This window comes from Leucopleurus acutus, assembly GCF_964270905.1.
Source record: "Leucopleurus acutus genome assembly, chromosome: 16".
NCBI classification, from domain to species: Eukaryota; Metazoa; Chordata; class Mammalia; order Artiodactyla; family Delphinidae; genus Leucopleurus; species Leucopleurus acutus.
The window spans coordinates 21,204,835-21,226,964 of record NC_139158.1 but is presented as its reverse complement, the minus strand read 5'-3'; the positions used below and the strand labels follow the sequence as shown (position 1 = coordinate 21,226,964).

Below are 22,130 nucleotides of genomic sequence, written 5' to 3'. Positions count from 1 at the left end.
CTTGGAATTGAACCCAAAGCAGGAGATGTTCACCACTAGCCCGTATGGTCCTCGCTGCCTAGCAGTCCGGTTGTCATATCGCCGTGCTCCTACTCTCTGCCTGTGGATACGTGAAAGTAAGACTTTCCGCCCTTGGGGGAGGATGTGCTTAGCTCCAGTGCTTAATTGGAGTTTTCTTTAGTTGGTTCTGGGTATTAATTACTGCTGTGCTTATAGTCATTAATGGATTAGCAGAATTACTACTTGCTTTCATTTTAGTTAATTTTTGTGTGTGTTGATTCATTCAGTGAATATTTCCTGAATACCTACTATGTGTCAGGTCCTATTCTAAGCCCCAGGAAGTGACAAGACCAAGTCTCTGCTGTACTTTTAAACCATTCTGTTCTCTAATTCTGCACTTTCACTGAATCCTGCTTTCATTGGAAAGTGGGGCAAAGGGAGTCTAGGAGAGATGGGTGTTTTGTCTCCTCCAAGTGGGTTGTGATAAAGATGTTTGAGGACCAGACATGTACCTTTGACCTGGTCCAGTTCTGCCTCTTGATTAGAGTCCAGTGAATTTCCATTTAAGATGCAGTGAAAGGGACATGGCCACAAGGCTTGGGAAATGCCCAGCCCCAGGTGGCTCTGGTGAGTCTGTCAGCATCAGGGGTCATCAGCTCCTAAGATAAGAAACCCAGGATTGCTCTTAAGGCAAAGGTTTTCTCTCAGGTTGGGCACATCTGGGCTAGCAAAGACAATATCTCATTTGTGTGTTGCTGAGAAAGTGGTTTGACTAGGTATGGTTCAGCTAACTCAGGACTCATACGGATGGGTTTCTCCTGTTGCCAAGGAAAATGTAAGAGACCCATTTCTCCTCTGTCCTGGGATGGGAAGGCCATAGCCTCCACCAAGATTTTTATGGAGGGCAAATCATCTTCCCTTTCCACACTTAGATAGGAGCGCCCCTTCCTTATAATTCTGGAATCCTTAACTCTGGGTTGCAAACTCAAATGCATGGGGTGGCTATGGGAGGTAGCATAATAAAAATGGCTAACATGTATTGCGTACTTACTGTATACCTGGCACTGTTCTAAGTGCTTTATAAATAATAACACATTTAGTCCTCGCAAAAATTCTATGAGGTAATTTTATACTCATTTTATAGACTAAGAATCTGAGACTAGGAATCTGAGGCACAGAGGGGTTAAATAGCTTTGGATTTGAATCTAAAGCCAGAACTGTTCACCACCACCTCCTATTGCCCTCAAGGCAATTAGCAGTCCAGTCATAATGATGCAAAGCTCCTACTGTGTGTGTGCTTGTGGCTTTGCGAAAAGTTGGCATTTCCATGATTTCGTTCGGAAGAAATGGCACAAGTGGGATTCAAACTGGTCCCTGAGTCCCTGCGCTCAGTTTCTGCCCTACACTGTTTCTCATGGATAAATACGATTGGAGAACAACATTACTCATTTCAATAAAGAAACAGACTCACGTTTCCTGAAATTCTCTTTCCTCTGTTCCTTCCCCATGTCGCTCATTCCTCAGGTTGCCATGGAGTCTCGGCTCCCTCCTCCAATGACATCATCAAGCTGGCTGAAGCCAACGCCTGCTGGGCCCCCGAGGGCCTGCTCTGCCTGGGGGAGGATGCGTTCCTCAGGAGCGTGGAGCTGCTGGGGGCCGTCAGGAGCTTCAGCCCAGCTCAGCTGAGGACCCTGAAGGAGAAGGCAGTACAGGTGAAGCCCATCTCAGGGAGGAAGCACTCACAGAGGGAAACCCAACACAGGGTCCCAGCCCTGCTGTGCACAGACCCCTGTCTTTCACTTTCACTTGGGTCATCTTGTTGAAATCTCACTGCATCAGTTCAGAGCCATAGTTGTGATCTCCGCACCGGAGAGATTTCTAGCTCCTCCCTCCTAGGGCTCTGGCCGGGAATGAGATGTGTCTTGGCATCTAAGGTAGGCTCAGTAAATCAAATTCCGTGGTGCCTCTGACTGAGGTGGTTTCCAGGAACTATGCCTTTTCTTTCTCCACTCGGAGAACCCCACTGCTGCTTGCAGCAGGTTTTCTCAGAACCTGTTGCAAATTCACCTGAAAACAGAGCAGAGAGGAGTAAAAAGATGACTAGAAGTAATTTGCCATCTTCATAAAGATCGCTTGTTTCAGCTATTAGGATGGCTGTGGACTGTATAGTTACCCTTGTGGGGTTAAGACATTAAATTCCTTAAAATGACAACTCTCTTTTTTTATATGAGTCATCCAAGTTTATTGTAGAAAAGTCAGAAAATAATAAAGAAGAAAATCAGTCCTAATCTTTTACCCAGAGGTAAGCGCGTGTTAATACTTTGGTATGTTCATCTGAAGCTTCCCAGACTTCTGTGTATGTGTGTAAAATATATTTATATATTTCATACATACGTATATATGCTACAAAATATAGCATCACAGTCACCTACTGTTCAATAGCTTGCTGTCCACACCAACAGTGTATAGTGCATATTTTTATATATCAGAAATATAAATCTATATCAGTATTTTAAATAGCTATATAATACTTTATGGCTGGTTTTTATTTATTTATTTAACCAGTTGGTAGACTTTTAGATTGTTTATTTTTTTTAAGGCCTCAAGGTGCATATTTATACATATTTCTTTGGCCACTTGTCTTATTATTCACTTAGGCTAGATTCCCAGAGATGGAATTTCTGAGTCAAAGAGTTTAAATATTGTAACAGCTTTTGATGCATGTAGCCAGATTCCCCTCTAAAAAGCATGTACCGATGTACATTCTCAACACCAGCAAATGGGGGTATCCTGTACCCCATATCTTTCCAATTCTCTTTACTCCTTGTCCAATGGTCAGCCAATTTAGTATTCTTTGATTGTTGTTAACATACATTTCCTTAATTATGCCTGAGACTGAACTTTTCCCATATGTTTATTTCTTCTTTTGTGAATTTCCTGTTCATGTCTTTTATCTGTTAAAAAAAATAATAGTCTAATCTGGCTTTTTTTCTCACCTGAAGGTTTGGGACACGCCTTCGTACTGGAGAGAGTACCATCTCGTCTCCCTGGGGCGCATCGTTCTGGCTCTTACTGAGAGCGAGCTTGAGCAGTTGGATCTCAGCTCCATCGACACTGTGGCTTCCCTCAGCCAGCAGACAGAGTGGACCCCAGGACAGGTAAGTAGATGTTGCTGGACCTTTCAAATATTCTACTTCTGTCTTAATTTTGTGTATATTTTCCTTTACGTCCTAGAACATACTTAATAGTATTTATAATAGTAGCTTTAAGAACCTTTCCTGCTAATTCCATCATAATTGTCATTTCTGAGACTCTTTCTGTTAGCTAATTTTCCCCATAGTTATGGGTCATATTTTCTTATTTGCAAGTCTAGTAATCTTGGCGGGCTGATGGGCATTGTAAATTTTACGTCTTTGAGCACCCACCCAATTTAGTGGTACTGCTTTAAAGAGTATTGGGCTTTGTTCTGACATACACTTAAATTACCTTTAGATCAGTATGATCATTTTGAGGCTTCCCTTCGAGCATTATAAGGGCGAGTCTAGACTGAGCTTTTTTCTGTGGTTAATTTATCCCCATCACTGAGACATGATTCTTCTGAGGACTCTATCCAATGCTCCGTGTATTTCAAGACCTCTTCTCTCTGGCTGGTGGGAATGTGAACTCTTTCCGGCTCCATGTGAGCTCTGAGAATTGTTCAGCCTACGGCTTTCTGATGCCTTTTTTGATATTTATGTGGAGTTTCATTCCTTGCATGTGACCGGCACTCAGCCAGACTTGAGAAGACCTCTCTGCAGATTTCTGGAGCTCTCTCACTTTCTCCGTGCAGTTTCTTCCTCTCCAGTACTTTGCCCAACAAATTATAGGATCCCTGGCCTCTCTGAACTTGGATCTCTGTATCCTCAACTCAGCCTGACCACTGGGCTTTTTTGGGTTCCCTTTCCCGCTCCATAGCCTGGAAGCTGCCTCTAGGCAGAGAGCAAGGGCTCTCTGATTTGTCTTCCTTCTCCCAGGATTATAGGCCTGTGCTCCCTGCTGTCCAGTGTCTAAATACAGTTGTTTCATATACTTTGTTCACACTTCATGGTGAGAGGGTGATTCCTGTGTCAGTTAATTCTTCACAGGCTAAAGAAGAAGTTCTGTCCAGAATTTAACTGTTTCAACTGGGAGGGAAGTTAATCCACTGTATTGCTAGAAAGGAGAGTCTTAGTTGCTCCGTGTTAACTTCATTCTCAGGCAGCCCTCCCTCAGCTGTTGTCTTCAGCGCTAGGCTTACGTATCATGTAATTAGCAACCCCAGAAAAAAGTGCCCCTTTCTCATTAATTTTTGAAACAGTCCCAGCATTGACTCCAATCATGCAGTTGCCCGGCCCTAAACTATCTGGTCAGGATTAGAATATGTGGGTTGGCCTGGCATACACCAGGGAGTGGAATCCATCTCACCAGGACCATATGTACTGAGGACGGGGAACGAGTGTGTCGTAACGATCCCCAAAGATGTCTACATCCTCATCCCTGGAGCCTGTGACTATGTTACCTTATGTGGCAAAAGGGACTTTGCAGGTGTGATTAGGTTAAGGACCTTGAGATGGGAGGTGATCCTGGTGGGCCCAACGTAATCACAAGGGTCCTTAGAAAGGACCACAGATACAGAAGGCAATGTGACAGTGGAAGCAGAGGGACAAGGGACACACTGAGAGATTTGAAGGTGCAGTGCTGCTGGTTTTGAAGATGGAAGATGGGACTCTGAGTCAAGGAATTCAGGCAGACTCTAGAAGCTAAAACAGGCAGGGAAATGAATTCTCTCTAGAGCCTCCAGAACGAACACATCTTGCTGACCCATTTTAGGACTTGAGACCCCCCGGAACTGTAAAAGAATATATCCGTGTTGTTTCAGGCCACTAAGTTGGTGGTAATTTGTTACAGCAGCAAGAGGAAATGAGCACAGGTGATTCACCAAAGGAAAAGCATGGTGTTCTCAAAGGGAGAATGGACGCTGGGCAAGCAAAACCAAGGCGTGGCCCCTACTCTCATGAGCTTTTTGTAATCAGGATCGCCATGCCACGTGACTCTGGGTGGTACCATTCAAAGAGAACATGGTGTGAATTGTGCCCCCCTGGAGTTAGGTAACATGGACGTCCTGGCCATAAGGATTAAGTGAGTTAATACATGTTAAATATGGTGAACAATGCCTGCGACATAGTAGTCAACAAAAATTAGTTGTCTTCATCAGCATATTGTCGTTGTCACACTCCCTCTCTGGTAGTTTAACACCTTCCTCATTTGCAAGGTGAGGGGGTTGGACCCCCAAGTCTGCAGTTCCTTCTACTCTGACGTTCTACAGTCCTGGGGTTCCGTGACACTAAAACTGGTTTTGACTGGTTTGAGAAGTACCACATCACATTTCCAATGTGAAAGTCATTCTGTTCGCAGTCTGGGAGAAAACAGAAGAATATATCCAACTTAGAAACCAGAGTATCTCTTTCCCTTTTTACCAGTTTTCAGTTCCCATGGACGGCAGTGAGATTTATCAATATGTTTGAAGAGGATATGGAAATCAACATTTGCAAATATCATTTGCAGTCAGTTCCTCAACTTTAGCTCCCGATCAGACGCTTCAATGCGTGTTTCTAGATTAATAGTCAGACCTGGCGGAACTACATTAACAGATAGTTCAGCTTAAAAACCAATATAAAGGGAAAAAAAAACTATTATAGAAGCCAGAGGGATGAACAGAGAGATTGAAATCTTACAGCTATTCACTTTTCAGTGGTTAATATTGCCTAAAAGTGCTGGTATTAATTGTCTTGGAATCATTACAGATACAGTGCTCCAGTCACTCAAGGAAATATATTGTAGCTTATCACCGTGCAGGCCGAGCTTGCATTTTCCAGGTTCCAGTCGCAAGGACAAGTTAATATCACATCTTCAAAGTAATTTTATTTGAATTGTATTTCTGCACTTTCATTTGAAAATGGGCATGCCTGATGGTTGGGGGGCACAGATTGCTGTGAGTCAATGAATGAAACCTGATTATGAAGACTTAATAAAAGCTAACTTGAATCTCCATCTTTCCTTCATCCCCAAACATCTTCACTGGCTCTGAAGTCAGACTGCCCAGGTTGTAATCCTAGAACCATTATCTACTAGCTGTGTAACCTTGGCATAGTTACTTAACCTCTCTGTGCCTCAGTTTCCTCATCTGTGAAATAGAGATAATATTAATATTTACTTCCTGGGGTTGTGGTGAGGATTAGATGAGATAGTATGTGTAAATGGTCAAAACAGTGTTGGCATACAGTAAGCATTCAATAAATATTAGCTGTTATTACTTTGGATGCACATTGCCATTCAAAGACATTTAAATCTAAACGTTGTGTTCCTGAAATTCACTTACAGTACCTGTGAGCTTTGTAATCATTGAGGGGAAACTTCATGAAGACACTGACCAGTCCAATTTGCAGAGACGTGGGAAATCTCTCTGAAGCCAGTCCATCCATGACGGCAATGATCTGATGCCATTTCGAAGGAGTATATATTGCCTACAGCTTCTGTAGCTCACTCACTCAGATGTTCATTCATTCATTCAAAAAGTACTTATTATTCCCAAAGTACCCTAATATGGGCCAGGCATTGCATCAGGTACTAGGGATGCAGGAGTGAACTCGCTGGCTATGGTCTTTGTCTTTGGAGATTCTACTGGGTGATACAGACGAAAAGTTGAGTGATCAAGGTGAAACATTTAATAAATTTTGATAAGTGATAAGCAGAAAATGGACAAGGTGCTCATGGAAATAGTGGGGAGGGAAGCTACTTGGGATGGGGGAATCCAGGAAGTCTTCTCTGAGCAGGTAGCATTTAAACAGACCTGAGGGATAGAGAGACAACAGCCACGTGAAAAGTGGAATCCCATTTCAGCGTTTCGCAATCTTTGCCAATACTTTTTCTTAACGCTGGAGTGATCTATAGTGTGTGATGGGATGGGAGATTAAAGGGAGACGGGAAGATTCACTGTATCCCTGTGACCCTCACTTCCATTCAGGAGATGTTCGTCCTTGGAGGTTTCCTCCCTATCTTTGCCTTGTGAGCTCTGGCCCTTTTGTAATCTTCTACATCTGCCTTCATGAGCCCTGAGGAGCCAGACAATTATACAGCTCATCTTCAAGAGATTGACTTGGGTCCTTCCTCAGATCCAACATATCTGGATCAAATTAATCAGGGTTAATCCAGTTACAAGTGACAGAAAACCCAACTCAAAGTGGCTTGAACAAGAATGGAATTGACTCCCATAACTGAGAAGGTCAAGGGTGGAATTAAGGTATGGCTTGATCCAGGGGCTTCAACACTACTGTCAGGAAGCCATCTCACACCAATTTTTTTTTTTTTTCCTGCGGTACGCGGGCCTCTCACTGTTGTGGCCTCTCCCGTTGTGGAGCACAGGCTCCGGACGTGCAGGCTCAGTGGCCGTGGCTCACGGGCCCAGCTGCTCTGCGGCATGTGGGATCTTCCCGGACCGGGGCACCCTGCATCGGCAGGCGGACTCTCAACCACTGCGCCACCAGGGAAGCCCATCACACCAATTTTTGACCCTGCTTTCCTTTACGTGGGCTTTGTTCAGAGGCAGTTTCTTTCTTTCTTTTCTTTTCTTTTTTTTTAAATAAATTTATTTATTTATTTTATTTTTGGCTGCATTGGGTCTTAGTTGCTGTGCGTGGGCTTTCTCTAGTTGCAGTGAGTGGGGGCTGCTCTTCGTTGCGGTGCACGGGCTTCTCATTGTGGTGGCTTCTCTTCTTGCGGAGCACGGGCTCTAGGCGCACGGGCTTCAGTAGTTGTGGCACGCAGGCTCAGTAGTTGTGGCGCACAGGCTTAGTTGCTCCATGGCATGTGGGATCTTCCCAGACCAGGGATTGAACCCGCGTCCCCTGCATTAGCAGGCAGATTCTTAACCACTGCGCCACCAGGGAAGTCCCCAGAGGCAGTTTCTTTCCATGTGTTGAGTTCTAGCAGATTCAGGTGTTTGTCCTTCCAAGGTCCAGTCCACAATAAAGAAAGCTCTTCTCTTCTAATTGCTCCAACCAAAGTCCTGGTTGGTTTTGACTGGATCACATGCCTAATGTAGAACCAGTCACTGCAGCCAGGCTAAGAGACAAACTGACTGGCCAGGACTAGACCATAGCATCACGTCTGGAACTCAGAATGCAGTTAGCTCCAATTGAACCACATGAAGTGAGAGAGTAGGAGGTCTGGCTCTCCAGGGCAGGTCATGAATAATCAATGGTCACTATACTAAAATTACAGGGACCCTACACTACACATCAGCCCCTAAAGCAAAGCTCATTGAAGAGATTCCTGTGTGGTTTTTTTAATGCCAAAGGATTTAACGTACTACTCCTGGAATTGAAGAGTGAGAGGCAAACCTATTTCAGGGTAGATTTCACGAAGGTAACATTTGACTTGAACTCCCAAATAAAAGGATGGTCGGATTTTAACAGTTGGGAATGCAGGAGGGGCATTTCAGATGGAGGCGCTGAGTAAAGGTGCAAAGGCAGAAAATTACAAGGTCAGAAAGTTGTGACAACTGTTGCTGGAAAAGTCTGGATCCTGATGCAGAAGAACTTAAATGACCAAACTATGTGAAGGTCATGAGTGATGAAGGGAATAGCCAGCAGACACAGACACAAGGTATAGGTGTCTTTAATACTGGTGAAGGATACAAGAGCTTCACGGCCTAAAGATGCCTCCAAAGATCAGGGGACATACTCCATAGAAGCAGGACCTTCAGGAGGCTAACCTGGATAAGCGGCTGGGATGATCTGGAGTGGGGAGTGTGTTCGGAGGAGTAGGGCGGGCGATCAGTCAGGAGGCTGGCTCCGTTATCCCCTCAGACCTTGGGGTCTTGGTCATCCCTGGATAGTTCATTTCCTATCCTCCCACATTTTTATAGGCTAAATCCATTCTGCAAGGGTTCCTGGAGGATTCAGGCTATAGTGTCCAGGATCTGAAGAGCTTCCACTTAGTAGGACTTGGTGCAACCCTGTGTGCCATGAACATCACCGAAATCTCACTTATAAAGATCTCAGAATTCAGGTAACCAAAACACTAGTGTACAAAATAGCAAATGATTGATTGGTTCGTTCGTTCATTCATTCAGCAAGATGTTCTCTGCTTCCTCATGCTTTGCAACTTTTCTGGGCTAAAATAGGGACTGAGATTAGCTGGATCATTTTTTGGTGCTGAAACCTTCTGAATATCTTTTTTTGGCCGGAGAGTCTCCCAGGCTCACACTACATCCTCCCTCACAACCAGGGTGGTGGTGGCCAGAATTGGGACCCTGGTCTGCAGCACCCGCGTCTTGGCAGAGTTTAAGAGGAAGGCAGAAGTTGTGTTTGGGGGGCCCACCGAGTGGTCCAGCTCTGTCCTGCAGGAGCTTGGGACCATTGCAGGTAAGAGACACCTTGAGTACGCCTTTCTCTCCCTTTCCAACCTTAAATCTGGGGACAGAAACGAACAAAATAATGAAAGAATCAGGACAGAAATAAAGATGCAGACGTAGAGAATGGACTTGAGGACACAGGGTGGGGGGAAGGGTAAGCTGGGACGAAGTGAGAGAGTGGCATGGACATATATACACTACCAAATGTAAAATAGCTAGTGGGAAGCAGCCGCATAGCACAGGGAGATCAGCTCGGTGCTTTGTGACCACCTAGAGGGGTGGGATAGGGAGGGTGCGAGGGAGACGCAAGAGGGAGGAGATATGGGAACATATGTATATGTATCACTGATTCACTTAGTTATACAGCAGAAACTAACACAACATTGTAAAGCAATTATACACTAATAAAGATGTTAAAAAATAAAGGTTAAATAATATAGTGTTGAAAAAAAAAAGAATCCTTGACCACGTGTAGTGACTGTCTATAGAGTTATGGTAGAACCTAGATTTCATGACTTCAAGTTGCAGAGGGTGGGGTCTGCAAGTCTGCTTTTTAAACAAGCTCTCTTGGTAATTTTTGTTAGCTAAAGTGGTTTAGAATGTTATTTAATTGGCTCCAAAATAGATTTATACACCATTTGAAATTTGTGTAAAGTGAAGCTCCTTCTGGGCATACATCTCCTTGTAGGAGATGAATCAGGGTTAACGTGACCCACATTTTTTTTCCTGAGTTGATTAAGGAACCTGATTCCCCAGTGTGATTCTCAGGGACTTTTGTAAGGAAAGATGTTTGCCTAGAACACGCAAATCTGTACATTATGCAGCACCATTAATAAAACAAATGGAGTTCTGATGGCTTGAACTAAACCCTCATGATTCCTTTTTCTCCCCAGCTGGATTAAGTAAGGAAGAGCTCCGAATGCTTGACAAGGATTTGATGCCATATTTCCAGCCATCAGCAATCAGATGCCTTCCTGATGAGATATTCAAAGTAGGTACTCAGTTCCTCAAGGAGAATGGGAGCTTGACCCTATTTCAAATCACACAGGGAGGCAGATGGTGGGCCTTGGAGTCTAGGGACCTGCAACCAGCCTTCTGCTAATAGGGCCAGAGGAGAGCTGTGTGCCAACAGCGGATGGATCACAAGATAATTTTAGGTGTTTTTGTTTTTTAAGTATTTTTTTCTTCAGTTTAAATTTATCTTTTAATTGTATCTATTTTTACGGTTTCCTTTTCTTCGTAGCCACTGGTACTGATTTTCTATTTATGATGGTGTGACAGGTGCATATTCCCTTATCCAAAACCCTTGGGGGCATATATATATTTCAGAATTTGGAATTTTCCAGATTTTAGGAAGATCACTCTGTGAATCTACAGTATTGTAACTTAATACCTTCAGCAGTGTCTGGGGAAGCACCTTGTAAGCCAATGCATTAATATTTCTGTGAAGAAATCTGTGACAGATCACACTAATTGGAATAAGTAGAGACTATAAATGGTCTCACATCAATTTAGATCAGATTTTGCTGGCAAATAAGTTTGTCTTAAATGTTGGAAAAAACTTTGTTTTCTGACTTTTTTGGACTTCAGAATTGCAGATGAGGGATAACATTTCCTGTATAACATCTCCTTTTAAAATAAAATTAAGTAAAATATTTTAATTGATTTTAAGAAAAGTGTTAAGGAAGCCACAGTAGGACAGGTGACAAACAGCTATGGAAAAAATTGAGGGGGTTGAATTGGATCAGCTGAGGTTAGGGAAGCAGGGTATCCAGTGAGAGGTCCTTCCTTCCTGTCCATGTACAAGATGAGGAGAGGGTTTGGTGGGGACAGTCTGCTCTGATGTGGAGTGACGCTGGTGTTCTTGCCCGCTGTGTAACTTGGAAACACATTCTGTCCATAAAAACTGGATAAGGCACACACAGGAGGCTAGACAAACTCCCATGATGCAACATCATTGGTTCATTTTAATAAAGAGAGCGGACCTTGAACCGCTTCAGCACCCGGGACAGTTCCCAGCACAGAACAGGTGTGATAGCTGTTTAGGGGAAATAAGTCAGTCAGAGTCCTTAATGCCATTGAGCTTCTCCTCTGGGGGCTCTGCACGGGGTAGGCAGCTTGGTTCTTGATGCTGGCATGTTGCTGAGCACTTTCTCCTGGTCTTGTTTGGAATGCAGTCTGTAGCTTACCTACTCCAAAAATTCCTAGTGGCCACTTACATTGTGGTAGGCTCCAGCCTAGGCACTAGGATGCAGGCTCCAGGCTGGTGCACCTGGGATGCACTGGTGAAGGGGTATAACACAGTGCCCTCAGGGGCTTGAAAAGTAACATAAGGGAGTGCAGTGGCCAGGGTAGGGACTGAAGTGAACTGGAGAGCCCTGTCTAAATCTGGGGAAGCTGCTTCTCATCTCTGGCACATTGATGCAGTGTGACAATGTGGGCCAAGTATTGCTGGATCTTCCTTTTTTATCAGAATTCAGAAATCTCATTTTCATGTGAAATCTCCTGATAATTAAATGTTGGCAACCACTTTGAATCCATATTTTAAAACACAGTGCAATAGGCCTAGAGATTCAATCTGGCCTGTGGGTTGCAAGCAGCAACATTGGAAAAATAGATAATTTTTATAATGCAGACTGTATATTAATGGTAGATGTAAGGTGTAAGCCAGAAGAGCATGTCCTCTGTGTGTGTGTGTGTGTGTGTGTGTGCATGTGTGTGTGTGTGCATGTGTGTGTGTGTTTGTGGTGGTGGGGGGGTGATGCTGAATTTTGCAGGACGGGTTAGCTAGGTGGAGAGGGAGGAACAGTGTTCCAGGCAGAAGGAAGTGCTGCCTTCTGGGGCTGCAGACATGGACCTCCATTCTCCAGGAGTGAAGTGTGCCAGCGCAGAGGACGCTGGAGAGGTGGGCAGGACCCAGAGCTTGAAGCGCTCGTTACCATGTTCAGGAGCTTGAGCTGTGGCCTGGAGAGGTGGCAGGGAAGGGTTCTAAGCAGGGGCATGACATGATTCCAGAGAAGCATCAACCTGGACGGGAAAGAAGAAGGTGAAGGAGAGAAGAAGATGGGGTGAAGGAGCAGAACCCCCTTTCTCAGAATCTATGGGGCCCTTAGAAAATAAGCAGGATGACTTTAGAGGCCCCTGCCGTCCCATCTCATTCCACACCTACTGGAACTAGTCACCAAGTCCTCTCTAGGATGGAAGCGACTTCAGAAAACATCTTGTTCAGGGCCTTCAAAGGACTTCTGCTCTCCGCAGAATTTCCCATTTCCGGTGTCCGTGGCAGACATCACTAATGGATTACTGTACTTTCCCTTCGCTGAGCCCTCACAGGACTCAGCAGCAAGGGTTAGAATCACTTAGGAGACGAGTTATCTGTGCCATCCCACATCTAGTCCAAAAGCCCAGAGAGGCTATGAAACTTGCCCAAGGTCACACAGCTGTTATGTGACAGAGCCGGGACACAGATTCAGGTCTTTGCCTTTTAGGTGTGTGTTTTCTCCTCCACATCAGTGTTTCTCAGGTCGGGGACTTGAAGCATTGGGGGTGGGATGGGGTGGAACCTTGCACTGCATTAAACAACACTGTCACCTTTTCACCTCTCCTTTACTACTGATTACTTGGAGGAGGAAGTCTCGATTTGGAGCTAAAATGTATTTAACACCTCTATAACACTTTAAATCCCCTTTTTTTCCTGTTTTTAAAGAGGCCTCAGGTTCAGACATCGTTGGCCATCACATAGAGCTACAATTCAACAGTGTCGTTTTATTTATTATGGCATATTTTAAATGAGTACTTATTGCGAGTCATTCCAATTTTCCACTTTCGGAAATTTCCATTAAATTTTTTTCATTTTAAAATAAGTTTATTTTAGTAGTGAAAGAGTGATCTGATTTTAAGTAAAAATCCTAGAGGAGCACATGGGTACGACGAAGGTGTGCGGGTGCTGGGCGGATGGCCGAGATTTGCGAAAGCCGCGGAGGGGCGCCTCTGAGGGCGCTGCCCCCTCTCCCCTGCAGGAGCTGTCCGCGGAGCAGATCGCCTTCTTGGGCCCGGAAAACGCCGCGGCCGTGACCCCAGCCCAGCGCCGGCAGCTCAGCATGTTGCAGCTGCAGAGCCTCCAGCAGGCGCTAGATGGCGCCAAGACACGCTCCTGGCTGGACGCGCCTCCGAGCGCCAGCCCCACCCGGACCCCCGCCTCTCTTTCTCCTCCAGGTGAGCCGGACAGACCCAGCCCGGTCCCCCACTCCTAATCCCTCTCCTAGTCCCTTGGTCCGCCCTGCCAGACCCGGGGCAGCGGGAAGGTTCCTAAAATTCAGGGTGGGCTCTCTGACAGTCCTTGGAGATCCTGCATTCCCAGAAAAATCCAAAGGCCCTACCGAGCACATGTGAATGATTCTCAACTCCAGAGCACTTTAAAATCACGGGGGAGCCTTTTTTAAAAAACGTATTTATTTTTGGCTGCGTTGGGTCTTCGTTGTTGCGCGCGGGCTTTCTCTGGTTGCGGCGAGCGGGGCTACTCTTTGTTGCAGTGCGCGGGCTTCTCATTGCGGTGGCTTCTCTTGTTGCGGAGCACGGGCTCTAGGCGTGCGGGCTTCAGTAGTTGTGGCACGTGGGCTCAGTAGTTGTGGCTCGCGGGCTCTACAGCGCGGGCTTCAGTAGTTGTGGCGCACAGGCTTAGTTGCTCCGCTGCCTGTGGGGTCTTCCCGGACCAGGGCTCGAACCCATGTCCCCTGCATTGGCAGGCAGATTCTTAACCACTGCGCCACCAGCGAAGCCCCACGGGGGAGCTTTTAAATACTGCCAGTCCCGTGGACCCCACCCAGAACCCACTGAATCAGAATTTCTTAGGACTTAAGTCCTGTCAGTGGTTCCTTTACTCCTCCCTCCTCACCGTCCAGTGTTAATTAATAAATTCAATTGACATATACTGGGCACCTGTTAATACTATGTGCCAAGCCTGCGGTAGGAGCAGGGAATACAGAGGTGAGTAAGGCAGGTAAGGCTGTCTCATAAATAAAGAAGATTTCAAATCTGGTAAGACCAGGGGAGGAAAGCAGCAGAAGGTGGTGGTGGTGACTAAGGGCTGAGCTGAGACAGAGGGGCCGGGGGTGTGGCTTTCCTTCCTGTCTTTCCTCCCTGCCTGTCTTACTCTCCCCCTCCCCTCACTCTCCCACTTCTCACCGCCTTTGGACTAAGCTGGTGCTGGGCTCTGGGGAGGCAACTGTGAACCAGCCAGGCGTGTCCTCTGTCCTCTCTGAACTCCCAGTCCAGCATGGGGGTGAGGGAAACTGCTGCTCCCCGGCGACCATGAGGCAGTACAAGGAGTGCTGTGAGGGGGGGGACACAGGCCCCCAGGGAATGCTCGGGAGAAGCAGCTACCTAGGCTTGGGAAAGCGGGGAGCGGCCGTGGAAACCTCCAGAAGACAGTGATTCCTAAGCTGCAGACCAAGAGAAGAGAAGATGGACCCAGCCAGGTGGAGAGTGTCCCAGGTAGAGGGAAGAGTGAGTACAAAACCCCAGAAAGACAAGCTTCGTTGTCTCCAGGTCTGCCCCCGCCTCCCTTGGGGATAGCAAATTGGGGGATTCCCAATTTCTGCAGCCACAAGTGGCCAGACATAGCACCTGCAAACCAGAGCCACTTACTATCATCTTAAAGCCTTTTCATTGAAATATAATATGCATACATTCAAAAGTTATTTTAAAATGTTACAGTGTTTTGTGTATGTTATATAACGCACACAATAGGCAATGCACCTGGTTTAAAACACGAAAGGTCTGAAAAGGTGTGCAGTGAGCTATCTCCCCCATCCCCTGTTCCTTAGTCGCCCAGCTCCCCTCCCCAGAGGCAACCAATGTCACCAGCTTGTGTATCTGTCCAGAGATACTCTACGCATATCCATAGTTTATCCCTGCACTTTTACAAAACTTGTTATCCACTTTGTTCTGTGCCTGGCATCTTTCACCTGACAGTGTACCTCGGAGGTAGCTTCATCTCCGTACCTAGGAGCCGTGCGATTGTTGTTTCTCTGGCTACGGCATAACTGTAGTTAACTAGATCTCTGTAGATGACAATTCAGTTGTTTCTATTTTTATATTGTTACGAGCAGTGCTGCGGCGGATGACCTTATATACTTTGCATCTGTTCAAGTATATCTGCGGGGTAAACTCTTCCACGTGGGATTGCTGGGTCAGAGGGTTTGGGCACGTGTAATTTTGATGGATGCTCGCCAGGCAGGAGAAGCCTAGATTCCTTCCCCTTCCTTTCACCCCACAGGCCCGAGCTGGGGCTGGCAGCTGGGCGAACCCTTCCAGTGGGCCAGGCACTTAATCTCGTTTCGTAAATTTGCTTCATTATCCGAATCATCTGGGAGTGATACTTAAAATTCCAAATCCCTGGGCCTGGTACCAGACTTGCCGAATCAGGGCTTGCCCGGGGAGGATCCCAGAATTTGCGTTTTTAGCATTCTCCCCAGGTGACTCTTATGATTAAGGCAGCTCTGGTAGTCGCTGATTCACACAGTCTCATTTAATTCGCCTTTCCGTCCCTTGCAATTTGGGGTCATCATTCCTGTTTAGGAGTTGAGCAAACCAAGGTTGGGCGCTATCTAGTGAGTGGTTCAGGGAGAGGCACAGGGAGCTGGCATGGTGTGTCCACCCTCCGCGGGCTGCTGAGACCTCCTGTGCACTCTTGTCTTGTCTTGTTTCCTTTTAGGAGCCTGGGTCTCCCAGGGTCTTGGGCTGGGCTGCCCTCTGCTGGTCCTGATGCCCAGGCTCGTGTGGTGAGCGGCATTTGCGCATCGCCCTGGGGCCCAGGCAGCCGCCCAGGGCACGTGGAGACCGTGGGCGCTGCAGATGGTGGGAGTCCCGCACCCCGACTCAGAGCCTCAGTGGGGGCAGGGAGACCCCGGGGCCTTGGAATTGAAGAGGCGCTAAAAGGAAGAATAATTGTCGAAAATGCTCTCGCACGTTCTTAACCTGGCTCGTGTCCTCAGCGGGGAGGCATTCTCTGCCTCATTTCAGTCTCCCTAGTTTTCCAGCTTGGAGACAGAGAAGCTGGGGAGGGAGGGGTGTTTCCTGTCAAAGCATGAAGACCTTGGTACAAGTCACTGCCCTCCCTCCAGAGGGAGATGCCGGAGAGCAGTGGGTGCAGGCAAAGGCGCCGTTTTTGCCAGGGCCTGATATGGCTTCAATTCTGGCTTAATTTCCCCTCCTTGGAGCTATGGGGTGCATTGGATTTCTCCTTCTTGGATACTTCGCAGAGCTGAAATAAATGAATCCCGCAACAGACGCCAATATTCCTGCCTGATTGCTGGGACTAATTGATGTTTGGGTGGGCATGGCATTGCTTGGAAATTAAAACAGTTAACATGGCTCAACGTTGAATCAATTTTAACATACATTTTCCAGATGCCTTCCATTTCCTTGGGAGGCGGCTGAGTGAATGGCCGTGGAATTATCGGTGAAACTTTCAAAACATTCCTTTCTTGATGGAGGTGGTGGCTCTTCTTGTTTTAAGTTGCTCTGGGCTTTGGGGATGGGTTGAAATCAGAGAAAATAAACTGTGTAAGCCAGTCACTCCTGTGATTTTGGCACGGCAGAACAAACGCACCCTCTGGCCCAATCCTTTTGGAGGCTGGGATGGAGTTACCTCTGGAAATTCGCAGGACGCTCTTGGCCTTTGGTTCAGGAAGGGGCGCGTTGCTGCCTCCCAGGTGTCATGCCTTCTCAAATTCAGCCAACAAAGTTGCTTCGCACCACATCACTTACGTGGCAATTTAGGCATCCTGAGTACTTCTGTGCTGCCACCAGCACGTTCTGTGCCCTTTTCCTGGTCACATCCACAGTAGACGTCTCATCTGGAGACAAGAAGAGCCTGCTTGACTGTCCAGAAACCTCTGGTGTTCCATCAGAGGTGGGTGGGGCTTAAACAGCATCATAGCTAGATGTTATAGAGGCTGGTGTGTTTTCAGATGTCACATGTGATTATTACAGAAAATTGAAAGACTGGGGTGTGGCCCTGCGGGTGTTACTTGGGGTCTGATCCGGTTTTCTTTCATCCTGGCAGGGAAGCGGCCACTAATGCTGCTTCTCTAGCACAGATCGTTTGTCTTGTTACAAACTCGAGCCCCAGTTTAGCTGGGCTGGACCAGCTGCTTGGAGAGGGACGCTGGGTGAGAATGTGTCTGCCCGGATTCCCATCGGAGGGGCCTTGGACCTCGCTCAGTTATTCCCACTTCCTTCCAGCCTTGGATTATCCTGGGCAGGAACAATAACAACAATCTCGTTTGCGTTGGACTTCACACTGCCAATATCGCGTAGTCTTTGCGTCTCACTTTCCCTTCTGATCCTTTGTTTTTGGTTTCATTCCTGGCTTGCGCCTCCCGTCGTGGATGACAATAACAGGTCCTGTTTGGGAGGCTAAGTCTGCCTCTGAGGGCTTTAGCTGTGTCATTAGCTCATGTCATCAGCATCACGATCCTGCCAGGTGGATGCTGTTGGCTCCCTTTCTCCAGATGAGGGGACAGAGCCCGAGAGAGGTCAGAAACCCTTGTCTGAGGCCTCTCCGGTAGTGAGGATTTAAATCCTGACTTTTTATCTTGCCCTGTGCTGCCTCCTGGATGGGTATTCTTGAACTTCTCTAATGAGTTAGATCAGAGAGAGCTTCTGTAGATCCCGTCCTCTCCTCCTCTGGCGGGAGGCCAGCTTGCCTCACAGCACATATAATTGGTGATTGCCTCAGGCAGGAAGACAAATCCAGCTTATGCCCTGCAGGACCCCTGGGGTCTGCGGTTGAAATGCTCAGTCCTCTGCACACAGGAAAGCAGCGGGTCACAGTGCAGGTGCCACTGCCGTTCACCTTTCAGTGTCAGCCGTACCGTTGGATTCCCAGCCTCCACCTTCTGCAACTTCTCCCAGCGGTTTGCAGAGATCACGGACACTGGCATGCAGGTCACAGTGTGCTGGCCATGGCTCTGATCGGTCAGGACCTGCGCTGTACTGGCTATTAAAATGTTTGAATATCTCGCAGCTATATCCTTTTACAGAACCCCACCTTCAGGCTTGACGGGAGTGGGAGTCTTTCTGCAACTTCAGCCTACCATCCAGTGGGGCTTAGAGTTAAGCTATTCTCTCTAGTCCTGGAACCCAGGGCTTCAGCCACAGCTGCTGGGATGGGCTCCACTGCAAGGAGAGGTGGCTGTGTGTGTGGGTGCGTGTGCAAATGTGTGTGTGTGTTTACCTGGCTTTACTGAAGAAATGCTGTCATGGAAGAGACAGTAAACAACTTAATATTAAATATTCCGTATTTATTTGTCCTTAAAATTTCTTTGCCCACCCTTGCCTCCTGAGGTCCTTTAAAACATCTATATTGCCTCCCTATAAAACATGTATATAATAAACAATTAAGCCCGGCAGAATTCCAGACCACACAGTGTCTAAGCGGGACGTCTACAAAGTGCGTGTCTTGACGCCTTCTAGAAGTGAGTGTCCTCTCTGCAAATCCATCCAGGACGTCCAGCGATTCTTGGGATTCTCAGCCACCACAGGAGGGTCATTGTACACTTCTCGACCTCCACTGCCCCAGGTACTGATTGTTTCAGAAAGGGACGTAACTTGTCTGATCCTTGGAGACATCTGCAACCTACCTTGTTTGCCTTCCCTTTCATCCTGGCTTTTCATGAGCCAGAGCAGATACATGCTGATGAAATCTGGAGGGAGGGGCTGTCCTTTCCCAGGAGAACTCTGGCCCTGAGGAATTCCTTCCAGTCTCTGAGACCCTCCGGAACAGTCCTGTTGGCTGCAGGGTGGGTGGGTGGGAAGACTAGACGATTGTCCTCAAATCTTCTGCTCACTCCCTCTGTTAGGACAGAATATCCAAGCCTTTGCTGTGTGGCTTTGTCATGCAATTCAATAGGTAGAGTCTAATTCCCTACCTGCTAACTTTGGGCTTTGGCCGTTGAGCAGACATGAATGACGGTCCACCAGCAGCAGTCTTAGCCGCGCTTGCGCGATTTGGCTTGACCTCTTGGCAATTACTTCCTCATGTGAGGAGACCTGTGGGTGAGGAGACATGAGGAGCAGACCCGAGCCCAGCCCACAGCTTGGAGCCAAGCTGAGATCAGCAGAACCCAGCTGAGCTCAGGCAAGCCCAGGAGAGCCACAGCCAACCTGAATACTCATGTGCAAGAAATAAATATTTGTTAAGGGAAGCCATTGAGATTTGGGGGTTATTTGTTACTGCAGCCAAAGCTGACTTATACTCCATGTCATCAACATGCCTTCCTTGCACAGTGCTGGTCCCATGCTGGGGATAGGAAGGTGATGCACTCTATCCCTTTCTTCACATTCCCATCATTTACCATGTACCCATACCCGTTTGTGAAGCTCTTTGTCAAGTGCTGTGCTACTTGATACATCGTCATGGCCCCTAACTTCCACTTATTTCCCATTTTCAAGATCAGGGGTCATAGAACTCAGGTCCCAGATGCTCAGGGGTCAGAGCTTATGCCCATAACATGGTGGTTCTGCCATGCAGCTTTCATATCTAATGACTTATTGAACTAGTTCCCCTTGAGCAGTCACTGATCCAACATCATTCCCTCCAACCTACAGCTTAGCTACACTCCCTGGTACTGTCAAGACTCTGTAAGCTGGAGTCTCCCAGAAGAATTTTCAGGTCAAGTAATAGCACATGGCATAGGTGCGTCGGCCCATCCTCAGGGGAGGCTGCCCCAGTTGAAGAAGCCATCTGGCTCTCCCCCAGGTGTGTGTCATCTCCTCCATTCACACTGGAAGCTGGAAGCCGCTTTGAAGTGACTGAGGTCAACAAGTCTGGCCTTGAGCTACCCTCCCTTGCGGATATCCCCCATCATCTTCATCTGCTCCTTGTCACGTCAGGCCCATTGAGACCCCACTCTCCACCATGACATCTTGGGTCAGGGAACCTGAGACTGATGGGCGGGCTGGCGGCTTCCCATTAGTGTCCAGTCAGCTCCAGGACCTCTCACACCAGGAAGGATTTGGGATTGGAGGAATGGGCATGATGACTCACCAGCATTTAGCCCCTGTGGGCAGAAACCTTGACTGTCTTGTTCACTGCCGTATTCCTCCTGTTCAGCAGTCCCCAGTAAGCTGGGTCATGGTTGGTGTTCATGACATATTTGTTGAATATGTCAATGTTTCATTTTCCTCCTCACACCAAACCGAACTCAGTAGGACCTTTGATCAGGCAAGTATTGGGAAACTTCAGCTCCCGGGGAGCCGGGGAGATATGACAAGAATATACTCATTTAACAAAAACTTATTGAGAACCCACTTTTTGCCAGCCCCCGTGCTGGGCACGACAGACGCAGAGTACACACAAGCCAGTTCTCGTGCAGCTCACGTTCTGCCGGGAGCTGGGAGAGGCACATCATAAACACACACGCACGAATCAGATAGTGATAAATACTGTGGCGAGAAGTAAATCTGGAGGAAGAATTGGGAGCTCCGGGTGGTGGTGGGAGTGGGAGCAGAGAACAAGCTTTAGGTAGAAACCAGGTGGTCAGGGGAAACCTCAGGGAGAAGGTGTCGACAGAGCAGAGACTTGAAGGAGGTGTGGGCAGCGTGCATACGCCTACACCTATGCCTATACTTACGTCTACATCTACATCAACATCTGTATCTGTATCCAGACAGGATAGCAAGGATGAGCAAGTGCAAAGTCCCAGAGGCAGGACTGAAGCTCCAGGAGTCTGAGCACCAGCAAGGTGACACAGGGCTGGGGTGGGGGAGAGGCAGGAGATGAGGTTGGAGAGGTCATGGGCCAGATCAGGCAGGGCCTCACAGGCATCACAGGGCTTTGCCTTGTGGCTTTGAATGAAACGAACGTGGCAGGAGGTGGGACCCCACGGGTCTTTCCCCTCTTCCCATGACACCAGGGCCACTTTGAAAAAGTGTCTTTTGCTCCCAGAATTCCTCTGGGTTCCGTCTCACATCCACGTATTGTTGGGCTTCCCTTGGTTTCCATCCTGCCGCTTCCTTGAAAAGGGGTCTTTGTACCAGTTCAGTGAACTGAACCAGTTCAGTTTGGTGAACGTTATCTTAGAAGATTTAACTTAGGCTTTTGTTTCCAGGCCTCTCCCTGTATCCCAGACATGGGGGGAGAACTTACCCTCACCTCCATGCTGCCGATTCCTGATGGCATCTCCTCCCCACACAGCTGGGTGAGCAGTCAGCCTAGCAGGAGCCCCTCCACGTCACCTGTAGGTGGTGTATCTGGAACCTCTTGACTTATAACCCTGCTGAGAGCTGGGAAAGGGTCTGGATTCAGGACTAGCTGGATCCAGGAGCTCCAACAACATCCCCAGGAGTTGGCTTCCCTCTTGCTATCTTTTTTTTTTTTTTTGTGGTACGTGGGCCTCTCACTGCTGTGGCCTCTCCCGTTGCAGAGCACAGGCTCCGGACGCGCAGGCTCAGTGGCCATGGCCCACGGGCCCAGCAGCTCTGCGGCATGCGGGATCTTCCCGGACCGGGGCATGAACCCGTGTCCCCTGCATCAGCAGGCGGACTCTCAACCACTGCGCCACCAGGGAAGCCCCCCTCTTGCTATCTTTTGACTCTGACTTTAGATTTGGCTTCTTTCCTAGGCAGGCTCCACTTTCATGGTGGCCACCATCAGCTTTAGACGCATAGCCTAATACTTTAGCATCATTGG

General features: G+C 47.6%; 1 protein-coding gene across 1 annotated transcript in view; it reads left to right on the top strand.

Annotated features, from left to right (window-relative positions):
- OTOA (otoancorin) overlaps nucleotides 1-16,219 on the top strand; it is a gene marked incomplete at both ends in the record, with an annotated part of 59,577 nt that extends 43,358 nt beyond the window's left edge. The window contains 7 exons of the mRNA XM_082858164.1: nucleotides 1,525-1,712; nucleotides 3,003-3,158; nucleotides 8,945-9,087; nucleotides 9,307-9,443; nucleotides 10,327-10,424; nucleotides 13,453-13,648; nucleotides 16,149-16,219. Of these exons, the coding sequence (XP_082714290.1) occupies nucleotides 1,525-1,712; nucleotides 3,003-3,158; nucleotides 8,945-9,087; nucleotides 9,307-9,443; nucleotides 10,327-10,424; nucleotides 13,453-13,648; nucleotides 16,149-16,219 (989 nt within the window). The remainder of the gene's footprint in view (nucleotides 1-1,524; nucleotides 1,713-3,002; nucleotides 3,159-8,944; nucleotides 9,088-9,306; nucleotides 9,444-10,326; nucleotides 10,425-13,452; nucleotides 13,649-16,148) is intronic.
- Nucleotides 16,220-22,130: the final 5,911 nt, after the last annotated feature.